Here is a 17,520-nt window from a genome sequence, read left to right on the forward strand (position 1 = left end):
TTTATTTTAAAGAACTTACATTTAAACAAATACAATTTATAATCTCAGAAAGCCCTAAAATGTAATGAAGTACTTTTGAAGCTGTCATTGTTGCAATTTAAGGAAATACACTAGCCAATTTGTGCAAAGCAAGATCATACAACAGCAATAAGAAAAATTACCAAATAATTCATTTTAGTGTTGCTGATTGAAGGGTAAATATTGGCCAGGACACAGTGAAAACATCTCTTTTTTCAAATTGTGCCATGCTATATTTTACTTTCTCCCAAAAAGGGAGTAAAGGCCTCAAATTAACTTCCCACTTAAAAGACAGCATTTCTTACACTACTTCAGTATGGACTTAAATATCATCCTAGCTTATGTACCTCAGGTCTGTGGAGCAACGTTTTAACTCCTGGCCTTATGATTTAGAGGTGACCGTGATACCACTGATCAAACACTGATGCAAAGGATTAAGACAGCAGTTAAGCGTACCTGTCATCAGTTTGATTTCTTATTCTAAAACATTTTCCAGATTTAGATTTTGCATTTAATTTACTATCAGACTGTAATGACATTGCCTCTCAGATTTCATAGCAAGGTTCAAGCATAAAATGTTTCTTCCGTATCTTGGTGACCAAAGCTAAACACAGTACTATTATAAACATTTTAGCTTGGCCTCCGCCAATTTGTGATCATTCGATCACTACCATAACCCCCATAGTTTCTAATCCATATCGTGAAATTGTATTCAGGAATCCAATGTAAACCAATCAAAATTACAGATATTAAATTGGAGCAGATGGCGTTAAGGCACCCAAACATCTAGAAAATGAGTCAGGTAAAATTAAAGTGGGCAAAACACAAATTAAGTTTAATGCAGTTAAGTATATGGATTTGCACATTCTTTAAAAAATTAATGGCATACATACTGCATGAACAGTACTGAACTAGCTAATCTAGAGAATACTTAAAATGCCTTCTCACCATTCAGCAACAATTATCAAACCAAATAAATGCTGAAGTAAATTGTGAAATCAGTAGAATATAAGTGAGAAGATGTGCTGAATCTGTAGAGTGATGACTAATGCTATGTAGATCATGTTACAGATTTAAGTAATAAATTGTCAGAAGTGTGCAAGGCAATAAACAGTTTCACAGTAGATTAGCTGCCAGGGCCACAGGCTATGGTATTTAATCAAAGTTCAGAAGCAGTTTATTACTACAACTTTATGAAGTCAAAAAGCAAAAGAGAGTTTAAAATTGTAGCATTCAACTTGCTTAAGTATATTTCTGTTAGTCAAGATATTATCACATTCTTGGACAGCATTAACTAATGATAGGATATGATGGGTGACACAGTAGTTAGCACTACTGCCTCACAGCACTAGGGACCTAGGTTCAATTCTGGCCTTGGATGACTGTCTCTGTGGAGTTTGCACATTCCCCACATGGCTGTGTGAGTTTCCTCTGGGTGCTCTGGTTTTCTCCACATTCCAAAGATGGGCAGGTTAAGTGGATTGGCCATGCTAAATGCTTGGGATAATGGGGAGAGTCTGGGTGAGGGAGTCAGTGTAGACTCGATGAGCAGAATGGCCTCCTTCTGCACTGCAGGGATTCAATAATTCTATGTTTCCCAGTATGAAACTCTTCTGAATTTTAACTGAGTAGTGTATTTTTTGGAATTAACAGTCTTAACATTGAACTGAGTTTATAGCAGTAACTTGATGTAGTCCGTTGTTGTGATTAATGTGAACATTCAGTAGGGGATTTTCATTTTCTATGTTTGCTTTCAGTACAAATACTGATTTTGCAAGTGAGCAAGTGGTGGGGCCAGGGGGAACAGTTGGGCCACGTCAGGTGGGTAGCTCAGGGTCAAACGCATTTGCAGAGTGTCCCAGGCAATACACATCAGCCACCTGGAAATTTTAAACTTTGCGGGCGATTAGAGAGCACATGTGTATCTGAATTTCCACAGGGTCCTGGTGCACAACACAGGCTTATGCCCAGATTTCACTACTCTGAACATCGGAATATTTGGCCCAATGGACTTTTAAGGAAAAAACATTCTAACATTCGAAATCTAGGATAGTTCTAAAATATCAGTTCTATCTCACTTCATGTAATTTATTTTAAAATAGCTTCATGCAACACAAATTTTTGTATTATAATCAAGATTGGATTAGAGTTGGAAAACAAAGTTATAAATGCAACAATGAAAAAATAACTGACCTGTTTAAGAGATTTTCCAGCCCATCCAATTGCCTTCATCTTGCGTCTTATCTCCCATTGCTTCTGATAGGCCAAAATATGGTTTAAAGGCCAAGGATATGGAGAGCCGTATCGAGAACGTGTTATCTTAAATCAAAAAGTTTGATTAGTTAAAGGTCTTTAATTTTACACCATCTACAAAATATCAAGAAAAATCCAGTTGATCCTTTAACTGGAGTAATACAGCATTTCTAGGCAGCAATAACATTGACTAAAGTTGTGATTATCTTGAAATTCAGAAACAAATGAATGAGCTAGCACCAGCTCAACCAGACCAGACTTGATTTTTCATTCTCTCTCCTCAAGAATCTCAAGTCTCTAATTTTCTAACATCTAAATTCATCAAATTCGTTCCATGTCACTTTTGTCATGGCATCAATTTAAGGATCCCAACTCTGAATCAGATGTGGCACTTTCACTTTCAGAATCATCCCTCCTCTCCAATTGGATATACCACATATTTTTGGATGATTTGATGATAATCTGTGCACAATTTGATAATGACACCACACAAAAAAAATTAAGCAGGACAGCATGGATATTTCCACTTGGTGTTGGTTTTTTTTTCTCTGTTAAATGTCCACCCACTCCATTCAGTGTAAAAATTATCCTTGAATGGTTTGCTGAGGCACACATCCGAAGACTGAGTTACACTCAAAAGTACAACTTAACAGGGAGCTGTTGATATCATTGATTCTTTGAGATCTCAACATGGGCCACACTAATAAACAGTTTTCCTTATGCTGACCACCAGGAAACCTATTCTACACTTTAGTGATCCATAACTTCACTCCATTTTCATTCAGCCAACTGTTTTCACAGACAGGCACAAAAATTCCTGCAAGGAACCTAATGTTCGATATGTTCTACCCTTGAGAATTTCTAGACTTTACTCTTATCTTTTCATCTCCTTTCATTTTCATTAGAATTGTGTTTGAACCGTTCTGCTTCATAGTTCAGTTACTGAGCATACTAAAATCCTGGGCCATGTTGCCAATGTGACTTAATGGGTACTCATGTTTGTGCCACTATCTGATAATCAATCATTGGAAACTGTTAATTTTGGCATTATGGTCTTTTGGTAATCTGAGCAATCTTGGCCTTCTGTCACAGCTCTGGACTGTTTAGTCAAGGCAGATGGAGAAATATAAATTCAATTAATTAATGAATCTCGAATAAAATGCTAATCTCATCAATAACAATCATGAAATTAGTGGACTGTCGTAAAAATCTATCTGGTTCACCAATGTCCAACATGGAGAAAATCTGCTATCCTTGCTCAGTCTGGCCTACAAGTGACTCCAGACCTAGAATGTGGTTGAAACTTAAGTGATCTTAAGCACGCCACTCAGGTGGTTCAGCATCAACTACTTAAGGCAGTTAGGGATGGGCAATAAACCCTGGCCTTGCCAATGATGCTCATATCCCGAAAACAAATAAGAAATTATATCCTTGGGGTGCTGCAACTTTGCACTCCTTGATCGAGTCAAAACACACCCATGGATAATCAGAATTTTGCATAAAGTTACCCTGCATTAGAACATTTGTGAAAGCAGCACGTCTGAAATGGAACAAGAACTCAATCATGATGTAGTACTAAAGCTAACCCAATGTTGACACACATGCAAATTACATGCCCATTTGATTAAATTAATTGTAAATACTGCCAGATTTCTCACCTTTGCTGATGTGCTGTCATCACACCACTGTATGTAAAGCTACAAAGTAAAACGTATGGCCAAAAGTTAGTTAAGAACTAATCACACATCTGATTGCAGACTGCAAAAATACATAAAACATGTCAGCTTTAGTTGAAATCATTAATCATAGAAACAGAAAAGACCGAACTGGGCTGTTTGTTCTGGGTTTATAATATTAAGAAAACAAGGATATAATAAACCTTTGATCTGGCATACCTCAGCTGTCAACAGCATATTATTCACCAGTTCTGTGTAGGCTTTCATCTCAGCCTTCTGAATTTCATCCAGTCCATCACTGAGTGAGTGACCCTAAAGTGAGAGATTATGCAGATACAAGAGTCAACAGTAGATAAATTTATAATGCAGTCAAGTAATAATTACCAATACTGTACAGACACAATTTCCTTTTAATTAACCTCATTACTAACCATACTCAAATTGTGCAAAATGGAAGTCAAAATAATTCCAACATCTGTAGATTGCACTGTGTAATTATTTTAGGAAAAGATAAACTCTTGGTTCACAAAATTATCTTTTGTCCTTAAAAGTACCATACTAAATTAAGTTGAATTTGGAGGATTAGAAATGCCAAAAGTTATCCATGCCCAGTTAAATTGAAATTTCTTTTTATGGGACAGCATTACACATTTATTACGCTGAGGAATCAATACGCACAGTGGCAATAAATACTGAGATAAATATTTCTGAATAAATACACTGCCTAAAAGTACAGATGAAGCTGCATATATAGTCAGTAACAAAATATGCTAATAGCTGTAATTTTTCTTACCTTGGCTTTTGCAAACTGTACTATGGGGCCAAGTTCTGATACAACATGATTACCCACATGTATAAAGGGAGCCTTGCCTAATGCAAAACACAATCACAGGGTTATTATAATAATTTTATAGTGGAAATAGAAACAATTGTCAAAAATAACAGCACTGAATAAATGAAAGCAAAGAATTTTATTCCAAAATGTCATGAGAACAAAAACCAGAGATTCAGAAATTGTAAACTAAAAGGCCCTTTTTGAAAATATGTACTAACATAAATACACAGCCTGGGGGAAAAATGCAGCACTTCATTTGATTATTTGTTTACTATTTTAAAAACTGTGTTGTGCACTTAGGCGCATTTTGCACAGCAAAAATGTACTTTTTATATTTAGTCAAACCCACTAATATGCAACTTTTATGATGTGAACATTTTTTCTAGGATGAAGTCAGTACTGATTACAAGTTCACCCTTCTGAGTCTGTACAGTTCAGCTGGTCACTGAGGCAACAGAAAATCCCATGAGTGGGAAAACTCAAAGTGGTTCGAGGACCTCACCTTTCTTCCTATTTGCTATGTATCCGCAAAGTGCCGCATGAGATCCTCTAATACAAGACTTGATTTTTAAAATTTGCCAATACCAGCCATCAAGCTACTCGCTTTGAGACTAAACATTAGCCGTACTATTACAACAACTGAAAGGGAAAGCGAAAACACTGCTGATGGTTAATTAATTGTGAATAAGCGCAGAATTGGGAGTCAATTTAAAATTAGAATTGGGAGAACATTATTGCATACATTCCAAACCATAAAATTAAAAAAAGTTGGTAAGTAGTATCAAAATAGTAGACAGCCCCAAATGAAAAACAGCCCCAAACAAATACTTGCAACTAAAGTCATGACTGCATGCTGATTGAATAAGTTAAATTTCTTCTCGGCCTTTTGGCTAAGATCAAGTGTAGTATTGACATGCTGTACTTGGTTGAAGTCATTAGGTTACATTTTAGCTTCACTTGAAAGCAATTTTTTAAAGCGGCATCTCAGCCTTTTGGCTAAGATGCAAATAAGATCAAGCCTTGGAGGAGGAGCTATACCTACTCCGATCAGCTTGGATCATGTAGATCAAGCCCAAGACAGGAGGTGAGAGCCCTGTCTTGTCAGCTTGGATCGGGAATGTGTCAACTTGTTGGGACTCTGAACTGGATTTGATTTGATTGGATTGAATTGGAATAAAATATATAAAAAAATTCTTTTCATTTAATTGAACTTCTGGATTTTTGCTGAATGTTCCAGAATTCAGTTTGGTATTTGAAACCCAGTGGTCTTTTGTATGGCATACAAAAATACAACAATTTTGTTTAGAGCTGTCACCTCAGCACATTGTTGGCAAGGACAAAACACTACCTATTGTTTTCTGATTGATAGGCTTCTGAAGCTTCTGCTACTCATGGCAGACAATCCAAATAATCACCTTAATATCAAGGATAAACCACAAATGCAAAGTTTCAGGTCATTCTTGGATAATGGCATGAAATAACAACAGCAGTAAAGCACCAATTTTGATTAGCAATGATTTGCAAAGAGCTTAGAGAGCATTGAAGACAGTATTAAACACTGACCATTGACATATGTCAATAATAGCCACTTGGGAGAGATTCCAGAAAATAATCAGAGTCTATAAAATCAGATAGCAATGAAGTATCAGTTTCATGAAAGGGAAAAAAAAATATATTCTCCCCTTAAAACTTGGGTGGTAATAAGTCAAACATGTGAGGGAATAAAATAATTGAATCACAGTTCTGAACGAATTCTGAAGAGTAAAGTATTTTAGTAAGGTTAGAACTGTTAAAAAGGAGGCAGACTTGAGAGGAAAGCATTGTCAATTTTTCAGATGATAATCAAAGAAATGGTATAGGCATTTCATTAAGTACTTTACATTGGTCTATACTAAAGAGAAGTATATTGGAGAGGAGTGATATCATGCTGGTGAAAACAACATTTTTAGGTAAATTAGTTAGACGAAAGGAAGGATAAGCATCAGGACCCAAAAGGATTCATCGTAGTAACTTGTACCATTATTTTCTTGCAATCTTTGTGCCACTCTGCCATTACCCTCAACAAAAACTGTTAGATCATTATCAGAATTCTGCCCCAGTAAAATCAATGGTGATTACAAACCTGCTGCTTTCAAGCCAGTTTTCAACACCAATGCCATTTAAGATTTAAAAATAATGGTCTAAGTGGTCTGGCAGTAACATGATTTATTGCACCAAGATTGGATTTAACCTTCCAGTTGTTAAAAATAGATCACTGTTGCAAAGATTGAACCAGGATCTTTGAGAATCCACTTCCTGCATCTGGCATTTTAATATGAATATTGAATTTTAATATGAATATTAATTCATATGTCCACAGTCCATTCAATCAACCAGATCATTTTCAGAATTTAAATGGTCACTTTACTGTTTTCTCCACTGATTTCTCCACAGCACAACCTCTTAAATGAAGCCAATCACACAGAAACATATATTTTCTAATTAATGCATTGAATAATTACCATTGTTTTAAACAGTTTAAAGTAATTTGCTGTACATGTGCCTAAAAGACATTTCAAGCCCATCTACTCAGAGGAAAGTTAGCATGCCATTATGTAAATGTATGCTGTCCACAAAGATTTGCAATCTTTAGTCCCACTCAAAACAAAATCAAGTTCAACTTAAAAATTCAAGGTTAGCTTGCTTAAATTAATCATTATAATGTACTGGCTTGGGAGTGGTCTGAATTCATAGATCACATACTGTAGCGAAACTGACAAGAAATCTCAAAGTTGAAAAGGGATGCATTTAAGAATTCTATTCAATGACACTCTCCAGTGGCTTGAAATGGTGAATGTGACAGCATTCCAGTTCTTAGATCACCAATTAATGACCGATTACCTGCCAAGCTCACTGTGGCATATTCCAATTAGAAAACCAGCAAAATTTGCAACACATTAGCAATGGCGAGATTGGTGCACTAGATGGCAAGGTTTGCAATTCTTGTTTTCCATAGGAAAATCTGGATCTGTACTCCAAGGCTTTGCCAATTGTGAATATGTATTAGAGGACTGGAAAGCCATCAATATAACGCCCACCTTTAAAAATGGAGATGCAGCTAATCCAGGTAATGACTGCCCAGTTACCCAACATCTATTGCAGAGAAGATTTTAGTCTTTACAAAATTACTTTGTATCTGGATAAAGACAAAATCAAAGCACTCAGCACAGTTTCAAAGGGAAACATTGTGCTTGACAAACCTGATTAAATACTTTCAGAAGATAACAGGCATGGTGGGTAAGGGAAAGATGAAGTGGAGATGCCGGCATTGGATTGGGGTAAGCACGGTAAAAAGTCTCACTACACCAAATTAAAGTCCAATAGGTTTATTTGGCAGCACTAACTTTCGGAGCCTTAAGCTCCTTCTTCAGGTGAGTGAGGACTTGTGTTCGCAAACAAGGCATATAAAGACACAAACTCAATTTAAAAGATAATGGTTGGAATGCGAGTCTTTACAGTTAATGAAGTCTTAAAGGTACAGACGATGTGAGTGGAGAGAGGGTTAAGCAAAGGTTACAGAGATGTGTATTGTAAATACAACCTGGTGTTGTGAGACTTCTTACTAAGGTAGGGGAAATACAGTGGATATTGTGCACATGCGCTTCAAAACATGTTTGACAAGTGCTTGTAGAGATTACCAGAGAAGGTCAAGATATATGGAATTGGAGGAGGATAGCAAACCAAATTAAAACCATTTCAAAATTAGAAGAGAGAATAAAAAGCTGTTAATAGAAGTAGTTGATTGTGGGTAGTGGTGTCCCAGAAGTTCATCAGGTCACTTCTGTCACTATATGCATCAATGATCTGGATATAGGCTTAGAAAGATTGCAGCTGAAATTTGCAATGGCACTACCATAGAAGATATAGACAATTCTTCAGAAAATCAAAAGGATAATGTTTTTTATAAAGAAACAAGCTTTAAAAAATGGCAGAAGTGGAATTTAATGTCAGTAAGTGTGAGTGACGCATTAAGTTCAATGCTGGCAAACAGTAGAGAAATTTATGGGTGAAGGTTTACTGGCCATCAAAGGCAAAACCTCAGGATGATAACACTGTAAACAAAAGCCAATGGGATTTGAGGCTTTGTGAATTTTATTTTAGGTTTTAGCGCAAAAAATGTAGAATATAAAAACCAAGAAGAAATGAGGAGCTAATGAATTGCTTTCTATGCTGAGTTAGATGTTAAAATCTGCTATCATATTGATAGTAGAGGGTACTGCCTGTGGCAGGTTAGAGTACTGAGCAATAGTCAAGTAACCTGCCAACCTCTAGAAAGTGCCAACAGCTTTGGGCAGATTAATCCCAAAAGAAGAATAATGAAGCCTCTGATGGGCAAAATACATTATTGGGTGGATGAGCCAATCTTTGAATTACCCAACAGCATCCACAACCTCTGAGCCGTGATTCAGCTATATTGCAATATAAGTTAACAAAAGAGTAATCAACAGACAATTCAAAGAAGAGTTTAAGTATTTAGAGAAACAAAATACTTGGATTCTGGAAATCTTAATAAAAGATGTTGGAAATACACAGCATGTTAGGCCCCTCCTGAGCCCAACTAATTGTATTATTTTACCTTGTAATACTACCAACTATAGCATTACATTGTACCAAGCTGAAATAAGCTAACTTGACACAAATAGAGCCCAGGGTCTGCCTGGTCACTATGACTCAATAGTACATAAAGCAATGCACACCCTACACGGAATTGGTGGATGATACCTGTACTAATTCTACTTCTTTAATATCTCCCTCCAGAAGATGCCATTGCCCAATTATGAAAACAATTTGTTGGGCATGTCAAGGCTTCTGCCAATGATGCTCTTGAAAAAGTTGATCAAGATATGTGACAGCAGATCACCTTGTTTTCAAGTTCTCTTTTAAAGTCAGAGGAGAGAACAGCAAAAGAAATTCTTCTCGGATAGCCAGCTGGAATTACAATCTATTGTTGGGGACCTGATGAGCTATGAAAAAGCATACCACCATGTCAATGTCACCCTTTCTTACAGCATTTATGAAATTTATATTCAGATTAATTACTTAGTTTATATCCAAAGTCACTGATACGTGTATTCAAGTTAACTTGTACTGTAATTGACATAATCACAGCCTGAAATGTAAATGCATGCAGTAGTCAAAATAGATTTTAAAAATTATTAAAACATGAACTACTAAATAAAACACTGTCCAAAGTACTTTTTCCAGAATTATCCTAATGTTCTCAGTCACCCTTTTAGGGCCCCTTCAGTATTTTCCAGTTGAAACCACAGAGAAGCTGATTTGCTCTCAGTCCTCTATCCATTGCTGTTCAATAATCAACTGCAAGGAGTATAGTTAGGGTGACCACATCATCCAATTTTTTCTTTCTTTCTCCATCACGTGGTACTATGGAATTATAGGTGGTGCAGTAAAATATTTCTCTCTTGATGGCTCTCGGCAGTAAATATTTAGTAAGATATTCAGTGTTTTATTTTAAACAAACCTAACAGAAACACTAATCAAACTTTTGCACAAACATAGATAAATTATGTTTTGTTTCATTTCTTGAAAAGAAAAAGATAAGGAAAAGTGTTTTACTCAAATGCACAGAACCTGCTGTTAAAGCCAGTTCATATACAGTTCACACTAACAGCAGGCTCTGTCGTGCTTCTTTTGAATAGATTCATTCTTCACTGCCTTCACAGACAGCCTTAGGGTAATAGATGAGGTAAAACATATGAACAAAAGCCTCATCTGCATCCATACGATAAGTGTATCACAAAAGAATTGCAGGTCTCTTTGAACATAGTGATCTCTGAGCTTTTATTCATATGTGTTCAGGCACAAAGAAAACCCCAATAAAGGCCAAGAGCATCACATAGACAATGCTAAGATCCAAATGTCAGTCTTAGGAATTTTGAATCTTTCCATCATTTAAGCTTCTTTTTCTTTACTTAGGAAAGTATAGATAAAGAACAGAAATAAATTTTGCTGCAAAACACAAAAGGTATATATAAGAAAATGATAGGTATACATAACATTTATTGTTATTTGCTTGAACAATCATTCGCAGTGGAATAATCTGTGTAATGTGCTACTTTACATACAGGTCATATCATCTCAGATGATCCTAATTTATACATCTCTCAATGAAATTTCTCAAACAATTGCAACCTTTTGTCATTTATTCCTCAAAAAAAGCAAGGTTGAGATTGAAGGCAGTGGTGACATAAAACTATGAAAAAAATAGCTCATGACCAGTATTGTGCTGTTTATAGGCTGCAGGATTAGATATGTTGCCATGGCATCGCACAAAACAACCCCTCCAGGAATTTAATTCAACTTCAGACTTACCAGATGGGGACATGTACTCCGCATTTGCCCTACAAACCACCTGGACTGGCAGATTGCACATCCGCAGAAACGCCTGAAAAAGAGAAACATTTTGACATGAAACTAACATCTCAAAAATATAGATTATACTATTTTATGATGACATGCAATATGGAGAAATAAAAAGACAAAACATATCTTTGGGCAGCAGCAGTGGAACTTACCCAACTGGAAAATGAACCAAAATAACCAAGATAGGATTTTCCCCTTCCCTGCCATATAGATATATTTATGATTATTGAAAATATCTCTTTCATTAGCTTTGTATTAACCAGGCACGCTTGGCATTAATGGCCTAAATCTAAAGATGTAAGTAATAAATACTGCATTTTTAAAAATTAAAGGTACTAATTAGTCAAAATAATGGAACTACTGCACTGGCCTCCTGTGCTGGAACCATTCTACGATCTCAAAGAAACCTTTTCAGCTAGCAGGGTGAGGGAAAGAGGCTTGGTGGATTTTGTTTGATATTTTTATAGCACTAAACAAATGGCAGGTTACATTAATATTAGATTATCAAGATGAGATTTCACTCTAAATGCCACTTTGTGTTTACTTAGTCATACAATCATGGAAAATATCATTGGCACTTTTTCTATAAAAAAATAAACAACTGTACACAGGTGCTGGGTTACAAGTGCTACTTCATTTCCTGTTCACTAATTCCTTCAAATGCAATTCCAAACTAGCTCAGGCTAGAAAAGGGAAATTCTTACTGTGAAGTAACAGAAATTTAGAGGCTTGACACGTAGCAAATTTATCATTATTTTGCTTGGCACACATGTGGTGAGAGCCTCCCCAATGAGTTACAAAAGCATAATGTTAGAGACAAACAATTTGTTGGCACTTTGCCTCAGTGTGCAATGTTGCCAACCTTCAACCATGTTTCAATTTTTCTATCAACCATCCTGTGTTCCATATGAAAGCAAACTGTATTCAAGGTAACTACCCTGAGGTAAACTTTACAATTGTGTCACCGGGTTGTTTGCTGCTGCTGTTACAAGGAGCACTGCTTGAGCTGCAGCGTATTTGTGTTGCCAGCCAGCCAGCTGACTGCATTGGCCCAGAGTGGCACATTGAGAATGGGGTCTTGTGCTAAACTGCTGACATGGAATTCTCAGGATATTTGTATTTTAAATAAGATAAATGCATTGTCAATTTGCTGTCTCTAAAGGGTAGGAAGTAGTTTTTTTTTGCCTCTATACTGCAGTGCTAGAAATTGTTCATATTTCCTCTTTTAGAGCCATTGTTCACATATCAGCAAGTAAAATCACAGAAGTAGGCTGTGCAACTTACTGTGATAAGTGGGACATTTGTTTGATTTCTCATGTTCTCTTTAAATAAGCTGACAGACATAATCATTAACAACCAAGTACTGAAATATGCATTGGCATCAGCATTGAGGATGTGATAATCAATGCTCAGATCCTGAGAGCTGAACAATATACAGTTATCAAAGCAGGTGCTTTGTGGGGAACTGATGGATAGCAAAGGAAAGTAGGGCAGACAGCAAAGGTGTTACAAAGGTACAATGAAGGTTCATGTAATGCAGTACAACATGGCTGTTGACACTTGGGAAAATCCTGATCACTGGCAAATGCCAATGGCATGTTTAAGTGAGAGGAGTGAAGGGCTTCCAACTTCAACACCATGCTAGCATGAAGACAAAATGTTGTCTTCATGGGAAGGGAAGAGAAAGATTAGCAAAGTCAGAGGGATCAACAGGAGAATTGTCCAGGAATGTGGTTATGTGACTTTTGTGGTAGACAATGTCTACAGGATGTAGGGTGGTATAATCATCAACAAACCCCTTTATAATGAATGTATGCTCTGTTCTTTAATGGCACCTCCATCTAGAGTATGTGGGTCGTACTATTCCTTTTGTTTTTATTACACTGTTGTACGTGCTTCACTTTTTAAAAATTACAAGATAATTTGACAAAAGCATACACTGAGCTTTCTACTGAACTAATCTGTAGACAGAGTTAATCACTGACTCGCTGGGGGTCAGCTGGACAGAAGCCATTATATCTTTTACTTTTGATTGACAGCTCTATGTGCAGGCAGATAAATTATTCTGCATCCTTTGGCCAGCTCACCACACCACAGTACTTCCCATTCTATCAACATGGAAGTGAACACAGGAAGACTCTGTGGGGTAAACCCAACCTCATAAGTTTGATACTTGACCAGTGCCTGCAACTCAATGCCCTTTGTTTTTCTGTGACTGGGAGCTAATGTTGCTGGTTCAAAAATTATCTGCTCCAATTTTTTGCTAACTTTTTCAATCTAATAAACATAATTCAGAGAGTATAACATAAGTCACATGGTCTACCAGAGCAATTATTTTTCTGTTACCTAAAGACTTAGAGGATATTACAGGTCTTGCGTTATTTAGTGACCAAATTATAATCGCAAGGCTGAGGATAGACAGGAGGTTAAAGAGAAATCAGAGGTGGGAGCAGGAGCAGGGGGTCACAACAGGTTAGCTTCGGAGGGCTCTAAGGAAAGCACTCCTATTCCTACTAACCTACAAGCAATGCTGGAAAAGTACCTGATGGATTCAGCAGTTTCTATTGACCTTCAGCTGCCAGTTTCCCAAGCTACCATTCCACAACTCCTACCCTGTCCCCGCCCCAAGTTCCCCTACCTACTCCGAAATATCATGCTTAAGATATATTACCAATAGGGAGTATAAAATATTATAAGCAAATGAAAATAGTTTGCTGTTGTGCTCTGAACTTGTATCTGTAAATATTTCCATCAACTCAATGAACCATAAAATGAATAATTTAACAGTGTGTGTCATTTCAAATATATAATCCCTTCCAAAAGATTAAGTGATTAAATTGCAAAGAAATTTATCTAACTGGAATACATGTGGGGTTCAATTTGGCGTTAGTTTTTTTATTCCTAGATATGCACTTCTTCTTTAAAAAAGTGATATGAGAATTTTAAAGTAGTAAAATTGCATTTTTTTCAGTTAGCACAGGTTAAGGCTTTGTAATATTTCATAATAATCCAATACAGAATTCACAATTATACCTCATATGCTATCATCTGACTATATAATTAAAAGTCTTGTCACACACTGAGTGTATTTGTCACTCTACTGGTGGCACAAAATGACCATCACTCTATTCACACTGGCTAAGCATGTTGATTAGCTCAAAAAAAATCAGATACAAAAATACCAAATCAAAAACACACAATGCACAGAAAACAAGTGAAACACTATTTTTTCTATTAAAGCCACCAAAAATAAACTTTCCATAAAATCCATCAATTAGGACCAGAAAGCATTTTCTTTGAGTGGTGCAAGCCACCATCTTCTCTACAAATTTGAATTTTGCTCAAGTTAGTCACGTTTATTAGAAATGCTTTCCTCTAGAGCCTAGGGTATCGTGCACCCAGGCCATGCCTATATGAAAAGCTAAGTAGTAAACTCCTGCAATTCACTGGTTCTATATGTCACTCTATGGTTAACAGTTTCAGCTCCAGGCTGAAACTCCCTACAGTCTAACACTGTGCGCGTACAACAGGGAAGTGTGCTAAGTTCCAATGTCATTAGCTGTAGAGAAATCCAGTTTTCAACAGGACAAGCAAAATAAGTTCTGATACGATCAAAAACATTCTTAACACAGCTGACAGATTATTTAACTACTTATGGAAAACTGAACTGTGTAAAATCTGTTACATCTACTTGAACAAAATAGACTGCATTCCCAATACTTCATCTTTGGTGAAGTGCTCGAGACACTTCTCAGAGCATGGTAAGTAACTGCATCATTTCTTTTTCTTAACAAACAGCATCTAACCTACTAACCTGGGTTCTGCTTTATTGGAGAGGAAAGCCCCATTGGAGCATTCCAACCAGCAAGTGTAAAGGAGGTGTTGCACAACCAGCTCTGCAACCGGACTGAATAAATATTTTTCATTACTTTTTGTTGAGTTAATGGAGTCAGAAAGAAAACCATTGCAAACTCCTTCTCTCAAGGTCTAATAGTTTTAATTTTAGAATACTAGATCTCACTCTCCAATACATTACTGCCCTTCTTCTTTCCCTATGCAACAGTCATACTTGCTGACACCTCTCCTTTATTCAAAAAAGTGCTTTACTTAACGGCATGCCATAAACAAAAATCTTACCTACTTTACACATTAAGCAAAACTATGTACATGAGGCAAAGAGGAAATGTTTATGAGAAAGTATTTTGATTGGCAAACCAACTCAAACACATTTAAAACTCAACTGTTTTAGCATATCCTTCCATGCTAATATTAGTGCCCCCCTTAGTACAAAGTTGAATAGTTCCAATGAAAAGTACAAAACTTAGCAATAAATCTTTAGCATTTTCACCAATTGAGGCCAATCCTCGAGAAACCCAGACTTACTGTATGATCCATTCTCGGAGCTACGAAGCTTGTTCTTGACATGCTCTCCTACACTAAATGCTGCTTTAACTTGCCCTCTCTACCTTTCAGGTTTCTCTCCACCTTCTGTTTTTTCTACTTTGCAAACTTTGGTGCCAATTACAACTTATGGACAAATGTATTCAACCTGAGCTGTGAAAAAAGTAGGAATTTCTGCACTGTACAATTTTATGCAATTCAGAAATAATTTAAATAATGAGAAATCTGCATTCAGTTCAATGAAGGAGGAGCTATGCACTTAAAAACAGAGCTAACTGTGTGCAAAATCAGAGCAGCTAGTGGTGACGGATGCTACCTCGTCCAGGGTAATATAAACAATGACAACTGGTGTTTTTAAATACAATCAACACCTTATTGTTCCTGATTCACAAGCTACAAATTGCGAGTACTTTAAACTTAAATGCACAAATGACCATCCTGGTTCAGAAGACTTCATCAACCTAAAAAAGATTTGGGGCCAACAGTCTCAAGGAAAGGACTTGATACATTCATTCATCTTCAGCACAGAGGTAAGTCACTTACATCATGCCACAGAGTGTTGGCAAGCGAGGAGTCTGAGTACCCTGAGCACCTCATCAAAAAGAGATTCATACCTTCCATGCCATGGAAAGATTTGGTAGTATTACTCGGTGCCATTTACCTAGGCCAAATAAGTTCTCAGCAGTGCCACATTCTCATGGTACTTTTATGAGAAATCCAATTCTGTTTTTGAAACACTGATCTTGTATCTCTTGCAACCAAAGCAAAAAGAATGGCTGTTAAACATGGACTGGAGTATCAAATTATTGCATATTAGAATTAGGTGACAACCTATGTTGGAAATGTGCACTGCACATTCTATATGCCTGCAAGTTAAACTTAATTAAAAGATACTTCTGCATGTTGAATTTGAAAGTGCTTTGATTTGGTGTAGCAAATGCTTCCCTATAGAAGTATAAACGATGCCAACTTTTCCCTTATAACTCCTTCAGTTTAAACAATTGTTTCTATATTGAATAGGTACCGTAGAACTCCACATTATGATTTTCAAAGGGTCAGATGGAAGATTTTAAATGAACGAAGATTTCAGACATAATTATTTTGGTTTAGAAACAATCTAAATAATGTATTATATTAATATATATTTATGTATTTTAAAAGTAAATTTGATTAATTTCAGGCTAAACAACACAGGCTGACAGCACGGTATTTTGTTCCTTTCAGAAAGCACAGGAGTGCCTGTTCGGCAGCCAGTATAACCTCTGACATGAAATATCTCAGTGAAAGATAATCGTTAATCTTGCGACACACTATACCCATTCATGGCATAAAGGTGTAAGTTTGAGACAATAAAGGACATCGATTTCTCTATGGAAACTGTATTCTGCTGTGAACACAAATAAAGAAAATTGGGAGAAAGCCTGAATTGTCACATTGAGATGTGTTTCTTGTCTTTTGAGGGATGTCAAGCAAAACTTACAATTTTTGTATCCATTCTGCCAAAAAAACAATGTTTACAACATTGAACTCTCAGATGAACTATTTTCAACAGTACATTTTCAATTTAAGAGTACTGTTTACATACATTTTTCTTTATTTTAATGTTACAAGCTACATTACCAAAAACATTGTAAAATCATAACTTTTACATTTATCCAAGTTTTTTTGTACCTTTGTCTTTAAATTTTAATCATGTTTATTCTTCATTCTTTCTGCATCTTAATTTTTAAATCCCAATTGCGTAACTGCACAACCAGCCTTGACAGTACAATCTCAGTCTCACACTTAGTTAGCTTTGTGAAACAATGACAGAATAAAAGGCAAGGACAATTTTGAAAAACTGTGTGCTTAGACTCAACAAGCAATGTCACAGCCAGTGCATTGCACAGCCTGTGGCGAAGCTGTAAAAGACAG

General features: G+C 36.4%; 1 protein-coding gene and 1 pseudogene across 1 annotated transcript in view; one reads left to right on the plus strand and one right to left on the minus strand.

The window, feature by feature from the left end:
* Positions 1 to 17,520, minus strand: part of mtx2 (metaxin 2) — a 113,136-nt gene that overhangs the window by 14,946 nt on the left and 80,670 nt on the right. Inside the window, exons 4-8 of the mRNA XM_080198919.1 lie at positions 11,155 to 11,227; positions 4,741 to 4,817; positions 4,167 to 4,259; positions 3,930 to 3,968; positions 2,212 to 2,337 (exon numbers count right to left, since the gene is read on the minus strand). Of these exons, the coding sequence (XP_080055045.1) occupies positions 2,212 to 2,337; positions 3,930 to 3,968; positions 4,167 to 4,259; positions 4,741 to 4,817; positions 11,155 to 11,227 (408 nt within the window). The remainder of the gene's footprint in view (positions 1 to 2,211; positions 2,338 to 3,929; positions 3,969 to 4,166; positions 4,260 to 4,740; positions 4,818 to 11,154; positions 11,228 to 17,520) is intronic.
* On the plus strand, positions 5,653 to 5,794 carry LOC145350416 (U2 spliceosomal RNA; annotated as a pseudogene).

Source organism: Carcharhinus amblyrhynchos, chromosome 11, assembly GCF_965287045.1.
Source record: "Carcharhinus amblyrhynchos chromosome 11, sCarAmb.v2.hapA, whole genome shotgun sequence".
NCBI classification, from domain to species: Eukaryota; Metazoa; Chordata; class Chondrichthyes; order Carcharhiniformes; family Carcharhinidae; genus Carcharhinus; species Carcharhinus amblyrhynchos.